This window comes from Populus euphratica, unplaced genomic scaffold (genome assembly GCF_000495115.2).
Source record: "Populus euphratica unplaced genomic scaffold, PopEup_1.0 scaffold299.1, whole genome shotgun sequence".
NCBI classification, from domain to species: Eukaryota; Viridiplantae; Streptophyta; class Magnoliopsida; order Malpighiales; family Salicaceae; genus Populus; species Populus euphratica.
In genome coordinates, this window is record NW_011500183.1 from 230,452 (window position 1) to 240,570 (window position 10,119).

General features: G+C 37.8%; 2 protein-coding genes across 2 annotated transcripts; both read left to right on the forward strand.

The window, feature by feature from the left end:
• Positions 1-4,667: 4,667 nt before the first annotated feature.
• On the forward strand, positions 4,668-5,976 carry LOC105111578 (probably inactive leucine-rich repeat receptor-like protein kinase At5g48380). The gene is made up of 3 exons (XM_011006978.1): positions 4,668-5,003; positions 5,097-5,155; positions 5,811-5,976. The coding sequence occupies exons 1-3, from the start codon at positions 4,668-4,670 to the stop codon at positions 5,974-5,976; spliced, it is 561 nt and encodes a 186-aa protein (XP_011005280.1).
• A 1,107-nt stretch (positions 5,977-7,083) lies between these two features.
• Positions 7,084-9,950, forward strand: LOC105111572 (2-alkenal reductase (NADP(+)-dependent)-like). Its single transcript, XM_011006973.1, has 5 exons — positions 7,084-7,511; positions 7,912-8,092; positions 8,342-8,508; positions 8,770-8,852; positions 9,409-9,950. Exons 1-5 carry the CDS (start codon positions 7,263-7,265, stop codon positions 9,839-9,841), a joined length of 1,113 nt encoding a protein of 370 aa, XP_011005275.1. The 5' UTR covers positions 7,084-7,262; the 3' UTR covers positions 9,842-9,950.
• Positions 9,951-10,119: the final 169 nt, after the last annotated feature.

Genomic DNA, 10,119 nt, shown 5'->3' on the forward strand with positions numbered 1-10,119 from the left:
ATTAATGGGAGAAACACATCATGAGGCAGAAGCGTCAATCGCATCAGCCAGTCCTGCAGAAGAGAAGACGATGATGTGGCATCAAAAACTAGGTCACATGTCAGAAAAAAGGTTTAAACGTTCTCTCTAATTAGAAGTTACTCCCTGGGCTTACAAAGGTTACTTTACCTTTTTGTGAGCATTGTGTTACAAGTAAACAACACAGGTTGAAGTTTGGCACATCTACAACTAAGAGCAAATGCATCTTAGACCTGATTCACTCTGATGTTTGGCAAGCACCGGTTGTATCCTTGGGAGGAGCAAGATACTTTGTATCATTCATAGATGACTTCTCCAGGAGATGTTGGGTGTATCTAATTAGAAGGAAGGCAGATGTGCTTATAGTCTTTAAAACTTTCAAAGCGCGGGTGGAACTTCAATCTGAAAAGAAGATCAAGTGTTTGAGGACTGACAATGGAGGAGAACATACCAGTGATGAATTTGATAACTTCTGTCAACATGAAGGTATCAAAAGGCAGTTCACAACGGTATACACTCCACAACAAAATGGAGTGGCAGAGCAGATGAACAGAACTTTGTTAGAAAGAACAAGAGCAATGTTGAAGACTGCAGGTCTAGGAAAGTCATTCTGGGCAGAAGCAGTCAATACCGCCTGTTATGTGATAAATCGATCTCCATTAACCGTAATTGAGCTAAAGACACCGATGGAGATGTGGACTGGAAAACTAGCTGATTATTCTCGATTGCATATATTTGGAAGTCCTGTGTACGTGATATACAATACACAAGAAGTTAGCAAGCTGGATTCAAAATCCAAAAAATGTGTATTCTTGGGATATGCTGATGGAGTGAAGGGGTATCGCTTGTGGGATCCCACTGCCCATAAGGTAGTTATCAGCAAATATGTCATATTTGCAGAAGGTAAAATGCAAATAGAAGAGCATAATAGCATTCTAAAAGAGACTACAACAGTCCATGTGGAAAATACTCAAAATCATGCTTCTTCTGAAGTTGTACCAGAGCATGAAGAGGAAGAACAAATAGAGTCTAAAACTCCTGAAGTTCGGTTGTCGACTCGTGAAAGAAGACCACCGACTTGACACTCAGAATATATTACTGAAAGTAACATTGCATATTGTCTTCTAACAGAGAATGGAGAGCCATCAACTTTCCATGAGGCTATTAAAAGCACAGATGTGTCTGTGTGGATGACATCAATGCAAGAGGAGATTGAAGCTCTGCATAAGAATAATACTTGAGATCTTGTTCCGCTACCACAAGAAAGAAAAGCCATTGGCAACAAATGGGTTTACAAGATAAAGCATGATGGCAATGATCAAGTGGAGCGGTATCGTGCAAGATTGGTGGTGAAAGAATATACTCAGAAAGAAGGAATAGACTTCAATGAGATATTTTCTCCGGTGGTACGACTTACGACAATCAGAGTAGTCTTGGCAATGTGTGCTATATTTGATCTTCACTTGGAGCAGTTAGACGTGAAAACTGCATTTCTTCATGGAGAACTTGAAGAAGAAATTTATATGCTCCAACCAGAGGGTTTTGCTAAAACAGGCAAGGAGAACTTGGTTTGCAGGTTGAACAAATCTCTATACAGTCTCAAACAGGCGCCGAGGTGTTGGTATAAGAGATTTGATTTCTTCATAATTAGCCTTGGGTACAACAGACTCAGTTTAGACCATTGTATGTATTACAAGACGTTTGAAGAAGATTTCATCATTTTGTTGTTGTATGTGGATAACATGTTGGCGATAGGCCCCAACAAAGATCGAGTCCAAGAATTGAAGGCACAGTTGGCTAGGGAGTTTGATATGAAGGACTTGGGACCAGCAAACAAGATTCTAGGGATGCAAATTTGCCAAGACAGAAGTAAGAGAAAGATTTGGCTTTCTCAGAAGAATTATTTGAAGAAAATCTTGCGACGCTTCAACATGCAAGATTGTAAGCCAATTTCCACCCCACTTCCTATTAACTTCAAATTATCCTCAAGTATGTCTCCTAGCAATGAAGCAGAGAGGATGGAGATGTCTCGAGTACCGTATGCATCAGCAGTGGGAAGTTTAATGTTTGCCATGATATGTACAAGACCGGACATTGCACAAGCAGTGGGAGTAGTTAGTCGATACATGGAAAATCCTGGTAGAGAGCATTGGAATACTATTAAGAGGATCTTGAGATACATTAAGGGTACCTCAGATGTTGCATTATGTTATGGAGGATCAGAATTTACTATCAGAGGTTATGTTGATTCAGATTTTGCTGATGACCTTGAGAAAAGGAAGTCCACTACAGACTATGTGTTCATAATTGCAAGAGGAGCTGTGAGCTGGGTTTCTAAACTTCAGACTGTTGTAGCATTGTCCACAACAGAAGCTGAGTACATGGCAGCTACACAAGCTTGTAAAGAAGCAATATGGATGAAGAAACTTATGGAAGAGCTCGGGCACAAACAAGAGAATATTCTTTTGTATTGTGATAATCAAAGTGCCTTGCATATTGCAAGGAATCCAGCGTTTCATTCAAGAACAAAACACATAGATGTTCAATATCACTTTGTTCGCGAAGTGGTGGAAGATGGAAGTGTGGATTTTCAGAAGATTCACACAAAAGAAAACCCAACAGATGCTTTGACGAAACCAATTAACACTGATAAGTATATATGGTGCAGATCCTCTTATGGCCTAGCAGAAACGTAAGCAACATGAAGATGGCAAGTATAGAAAGGATAGAAGAAGCACAAATGATCAAGTGTGAAGACTTGATTAAATCATCAAAGTCTTCAAGTGGGAGAATGTGAAGCCAACCACCTTAGTCAAAAATGGTGGGAGAAGGTTTAGTCATCCTTTTACACCTTAGTCAAAAATGGTAGGAGAAGGTGTAGCCATCTTAGTCAAAAATTGTATGCACCAAATTGATGCTATTTGCCTAACCCCTTGTCTTTTGCATGGATGCTTGCCTATAAATAGGCAATGCATCCAAGCATTATAAACACACCACAAGAGAGAAAGAAGAGAGGGTGAGGAGAGAGTAATCCCACAAAATTATGAGGTATTTATGAGATAGTAAGTGAGGTGTTTTCTCCTAATAATAGAGAGATTTTTGTAGTTCTCCTATTATTAGAGAGAAGTTGTATTCCCACATTACTTAGTAAAATCCTTCTATAGTTGCCCGTGGACGTAGCCAAATTGAGTGAACCACGTAAATTCTTTTGTGTCATTTCTTATTTTATCTTGTTCCTTACCTTTTATCTTGTCGGGTTTGCATGCCAGCATCCTAACATGCAGGAACCCAACTGGAGAACTTCTGCTGGGAAAAACAGAACAAGTGCTTTCTCCGTCACAGTCTGTGCATTTATAGTGTTTTTGTTCGTGTATGAACAGAACAAGACTCCATGTTGATGATAGGCATGTAGAAACCAGCCTGATCTTGTTTTTTATTTCAGATTCCAACAATTTTCGATCAGGCTTATGATGGAGAAGGACGGAGGATACTGTTTCATTTGGTACAGTTGTTAAGATTTTGTATGCTGTAATTGTTTATTTCTTTATCATCCTTTGCCACAACTATTATATAAGAAGCTGAATCCATGAATTAGAGTAAACTCTAGGCATAGTCCTGATGTCCTATCTGGTTCGGATTTTATTTAGATGCATACTATTGGACTAATCAAACTTAGATGAATATATCCACAGATTTCTGTGTTGGAGAAAGTTGTCACAAGAATGAATTTCAGAGATCTCAGCAAAGCAACAGAAAATTTTAGCCAAAGCACCATCATTGGGATGAGACTAATGGGAACCATGTACAAGGCTACCCTTCCTCATGGTTGGTTCGTTGCGGAGAAGAGAATGCACGATTCTGGACACATTGAGGAACATATGGTATCAGAATTGTAAACATTGGGCAGATTGGGACATAATAACTTGCTGCCACTGCCAGGATTCAGCATAGAATCCAAGGAAAGGCTTCTGGTGTACGAGTTGTTGGGAAAATTCGGAACAACCGGACACCAATTTACCCGGATCAATTCAGCGGAATACAATTACAATTCACAAGTCCCAATTCTTTCCCTCTTTGTGCAGTAAAACAGAATCAAACAATGATGAAAAATAATGCAAATAATCACAAAATCAACACCAAGATTTTTAACGTGGAAAACCCGATGCGGGAAAAACCACGGGACCGTAGTCCACCTAAAAACTTCCACTATCAACAAATAATGGGTTCACAATCATTCTTCCTCAGATTCAACTAAGGGATACAACATATATATCATCAAGAACAACTTATTCTCGGATTACAACAAGATTAAAGGAGAATTATTTGAGAAAAACTCACAAAACTGACAGCCCCGTTTTCTGTCAAAACGGCCAGCTTCCACACCACCAATCTTCGATCCAACCGTTCAGAATGAACATCAACGTGTCTAGAAGCTGCTGTCAAAATCTCAGCCCGATCCAACGGTGAACGAGCTGGAAATCGAAGAAGGAATGAAGGCTGCTCTGCTGCCTTTTCTTCTCTTTTTCTCTCTTGATTTTCTTCTCCTCTCTTCTCTTTTCAAATCTGTTGCTACAGTACCCGAACCACACTAATATTAACACCAAGAGACAGCCATCACATGACATTTAATGTGATGGTCCCACCATCACATGGTGTGGGACCATACACAACACGAGTATATATCAAATGGAAACCTTTTCGATAGGCTGCATTCTGTGGAAGCCCAGAAGAAGATTCTGGAATGGCCTTTGAGGGTGAAAATAGCAGTTGGTGTAGCAAGAGGCCTGGCATGGCTCCACCATGGCTACAATGCCCGCGTGGCGCATCTCAACATAAATTCAAGGAGTATTTTACTTGATAGGAATTTTGAACCCAAGTTATCAAATTTCGGAGAAGCGATGCTCAGGATTTCGACTAAGAGTTCCCGAGTGAATAGTGATTTTTGGGAGATGGCCTTTGTTAAGGAAGATGTGCATGGATATAGAGTTAGTGAAAGCGAATAGTGAAAGTTGTGCGTGCCTGACCAGCCTGCTGTTGAATATTCATCTTCTAGCAACATTTTCAGGTTATGTTTTCAGGCCTCTGTGGATCCACAACTTCTGAAATCTGAACTCAAAATGTTTTATGTGGCATGGCTGTAAATTGCATTCTGTTTTCAAGTCCATGGGCTGATATTACTATGATCAGGCCATTTGTTTTCGGCCCCACTGGCCATGTATGTACCCAAAAAGCAAGAGGCCTATGCCTGTTAAACTTACAGCCCACCGGCCATTTGCTGATCTTTCCTCGTTCATTTGTGTTTATGTATTAAGAATCTTAATTATGGTTATGTAATAAATGAATGCTTTGGTGATGTAATTAACTAGTCTTTGGAAATTTAGCATCACAATTCACATGTAAGTGGATACGCTCCCTTTGTCGATGCGATTTCAATTCCTATGTAAGCATTAATTTGGATTTAGTTAACCCAGAAGGATTTTAATGAAAATTTGTTAGAAAATATTAATTATAACGTTATTAAATTTTATTTTTCATAATCAGAGTTACTACCCAGCCCAACCGTCCAGCAAGAATTGAAATATACAGTAGTCGAGTCCTGTAAATAAATGGCTTGGCCTTGTCGGAAACTTGCGAGAGAGCAACAGGGAAAGCATATTAATCAGCCAAGAGAGTATAAAAGCATACTACAGTAGTGGAATTCCTGGCAAGTCCTCGTAGACTTAGAACTTCAAAGTCCATTTCTGCTTCTTGTTTCGACATTACTCAGTTAACTGGTGCATTTGCTTCTACAGGGATGACTTCTTATACTTTGGTTTCTATGAAATTTGTTCTCCGAAGAAAGGCGAATGCTTCTACATTTCAGCGCCACCTGGGGCAGTTGGTCAGCTTGATGGGGGATTGCTCGGCTATGTTGTTGGAGGTGCTGGGAGTGAAGAAAAGGTGGGAATTACATGCTGACTTGGTTACAAATTTTTCATTATTTTATGAAAAAATTATCTTTTAACAAAAGAAATTCATAGAATTGAGTCATACCCTTGGATCAGTGTTGTGTATGGCCTTTACCCTAACATAAAAGAAGAGCACCAGGCACTGGATCCCAACGCTAGCTTGATTACTGGGGTGCCTCACCTCGCAAGCTCGACAAGATTTTACGATGACAGTGTTGAAATCTTTGGAGAGTTTTTGTTTTTGCGTTTTAAAACTGTTTTTTAAAAAATTAAGTTTTTTATTTTTTTATTTTAAATTAATTTTTTGTTTAATATTGTTGGTTTGGAAGTAAAGTAATTGTTTTTTTAAATATTTTTTATGTTAAAATATATTAACAAAATATTTTTAAAAAAATTATTTTTAAAATTAAATATTAAAACAACCTAAAATATATTAAAAAATTAAATTTTTGCCGATCACTTTAGTTAAAGAAATGAATATTAAGATAAAATCTAAATTTATTTTTAAAATAGTTGTGAACTGTGGCTTGAATTCGTGTGCAATCGAGCCTCCACCTCGTGAATCAGGCCAAGAAAGAAGAAGCAAAATGTGGTTTATGCATCCAGCAATATACACGTGGCTTAAGTTTGGAGTTAATTTCTGGCCTCCACATCAATGCGTTTACGTACCCTTTCATACGCAACATGCATGGATTCTTCTCGCCCATCATTTTCTATCTAAACCATAGACTGACAAGAAGAAGAAGACGATACGCACTAAAATCTTATCTCTTCATTCTTCCCATTTTAATTGAAGCTCATTAATTATTTATTTTTATGTGGAAGTATTGGGAAAAGAAGTTCTTTTAAATAATCGATTAGTTTAGCTCTACAGTGCTTTTATATAATAATATGAATTATTTATCTTATTTAATTAAGAATCAATATGTTATTTGGTTAAGTTATAATTATTTAGAATGTGTAACACTTGTGTGTGTGTGTGTTTTTATGGTAATGGATGCTTTATTGGGTAATTCATTGTCACGTTACAAAAACAAAACAAAATATAAAATTATCATGTCATGGGTCAATTCACGTATCATTGATAAAACGACAAAGATTAAAAGAAAAAAAATCTTTGATGGTGGTGATCCATTCCTCGTACTGTTTTTTTTTTTTTTTCCTGTTCCTTGAACAATTTCCCTTCCCTTCAATCCCTTATAAATAATGGGTTTTCCCTTTTGAAATCTCAAACATCAACAATCTACCATTTTGTTTTGATTTTAGTAGCACAAGAGGAAAAGAATAGGGAGAATTATGGCAAGTAGTGGTGAAGAAGTGAGCAACAAGCAGGTCATATTGAAGGGCTATGTCACTGGATTTCCAAAAGAATCAGACATGTACGTGAAAACAAGTCCCATAAAACTCAAACTATCAGACGATGAAAGTAGCAATAATGCTGTGTTGGTTAAGAATCTCTACTTGTCTTGTGACCCTTACATGCGTGGTCGCATGGCAAACCGTCCAGTTGATGACCCCGACTTCTCTCCCTTCACTCTTGACTCTGTATGTTCCCTCTCTCTCTATATTTGAACTGCAAGAAACACCAATATATATGCTGTTTGGTTTTGTTTATCATTACACAGCAATCCATTTGATTGTTTTTTATATGTGGGACAAGGAAAGTGGAAGATTTTAGTCGGATGTTGATTGTAATTATATGATTTTTTTAACAAAGAAATGGTTAAGAAAGCAATTAAAAAAGCAATCATGCTTTTTAAATATGCTTTGTACTTCAAGACCAATGGGATGTCTATTAGTTAATTGAAAAAGAGGGTTTCTTTTGCTATTAATTTATATATGTTTTGGAATTCAAGACCAAATTAGGGCTGTACATGTTAGTGTATGAAGATGTGGGATAGTTCCAAAATTGCTTTGTGATCTCTCTCTTTTTTTAATTGAACAGCCAATAGTTGGACATGGGGTGTCTGAAATTGTTGATTCTAGGCACCCTGGCTTCAAGAAAGGTGACTTGGTTTGGGGGAGGAAAATGGGGTGGGAAGAGTACAGTTTAATAAAAGAACCTGAGAAACTCTTCAGAATTCACAATACTGATGTACCCCTTTCCTACTATACCGGAATTCTTGGTAAGTTCTTTGCCTTCTTCATGTAAGTTCTGTTCATTATGAGAGGAACAATTGTTTGGTCAATCGGATTGCACAATTGACAGTAAGCAAGTTGCAATGCCTTGGAGTTCTGCAGCAACAAGGCCACTCTTGTTAGTCTTAAAAGAATGCATTCGGGTGTTTCGATTTTTGTTTGCTTTTCTTGTGTTCATGTTGTTTTGCTTGTTTTAATTATTGAGCCAAATCCTGTATATGAATTTTCCTTTACAGGCATGCCTGGCATGACTGCTTATTTTGGTTTCTATCAAGTTTGTTCTCCAAAGAAAGGGGAGCGCGTCTACATTTCAGCAGCATCTGGTGCTGTTGGTCAGCTTGTTGGCCAGTTTGCAAAGTTGATGGGTTGCTATGTTGTTGGAAGTGCTGGAAGTAAAGAAAAGGTGAGGGAGCTTAGAACTTTATTCTACTTGGTGGCGTCTTTCTACTCTATTTTACTTGTACTCGTCCAAGAATCTTGTTCATTAAAATTCATAAAAATCATAGAGCACCATCATCCTTTTCTGGGTAGTAACTTATCTGCTTTACAATTTTTATGTCACCCTTTTCCTGTCTTTCTTCTTCAATTGGAGGGAGTTGATTGAATGATTTCATATTGAACATGTTAGCTGATTAGACTTTGATCTACTTTTATGGTATACAAGGTTGAACTACTGAAAAGCAAGTTTGGGTTTGATGATGCTTTCGATTATAAAGAGGAGCATGACTTGGTTGCGGCTTTGAAAAGGTCAGTCTTTGTAATTGCGTTGGAGAATTTTACAGCAAGCTTCAATTAATGTTAAGGTCAGTCTTTGGACATTTAGCTGTGCATGGGAGTCAAAGTTGGCGGCCAGTAGTGGTTTCAAGGGTTTCTGTTCACACAGCACATTAAATGTGGTAATTAAATTTAGAATGTCTTATCTCCGGAGTCAAGGTATGCAGCCATTGATTTTGCTTGATATGCATTCTCATTATAGATTTTTATTTGTGACACTTCATTCCATGGAAAACCCTTTTAATAAATTTTGCATGCCCTATTGGTGTAGATACCGCTTGATCTGTGGTTACTCTTTATGGATTAGCAAGTGTTGAAACTTTAAGTGTACTTCACAGAATGCATTTTTCATGCTTAACCACCGTTCAATCAATGATTTCACTACGCTTTAATATTCACTCAGTAATTTGCATCACTTGCCAGATATAAAATTTAGCAGAAACTGAAAATTGTCACCCAGTAAGCAATCCTATAGGTAGTGGGAGATTCAAAATGCCCCTTATTGTTTGAGTTTTGTTTGTGTCATCAGGTACTTCCCTGAAGGCATTGACATTTACTTTGAGAATGTTGGGGGTAAAATGCTTGACGCAGTCCTTCTTAACATGAGATTCCATGGTCGCATTGCTGCTTGTGGAATGATCTCTCAATACAATCTTCAGCAACCTGAAGGCGTTCAAAACCTAACGACTGTTGTTTTTAAGCGAATCCGTTTGGAAGGGTTTATAATATTCGATTACTTTGACCAGTATCCCAAGTTCCTGGATTTTGTGCTGCCTTATATCAGGGAAGGGAAGATTGTTTATGTGGAAGACATAACTGAAGGTCTCGAGCATGGTCCTTCTGCTTTGGTTGGCCTTTTCAGTGGCCGAAACGTTGGAAAGCAAGTAGTGAAGGTTACAAATGAGTGTTCACCCCCCTTTAGTATGTTCTGTCAATCTGAATACAATATCAGAGATGTCTGAATAAGGCTATGGATTTTTGTCATCCATGATGCTGCAGTTATATGGTTGTAAACTTATTTTGTCATCTGTAATAAAATTCAAGTTGTGGGATGCTGTCTATTCCAGTCTGTATAGTTCTCTTACATTCATATAGTCTCCATGCCTTAAATTTCTTGGGAGCTCAGCTCTCAACCGAGCAAAAACCATAAAACGTGTGCTGTTGTGACTAGTTCACAATCCTATTTTTATTTGACACGTTACATGGCTTGCATATTCCATTTTAAGTGCTAGCAAAAAAT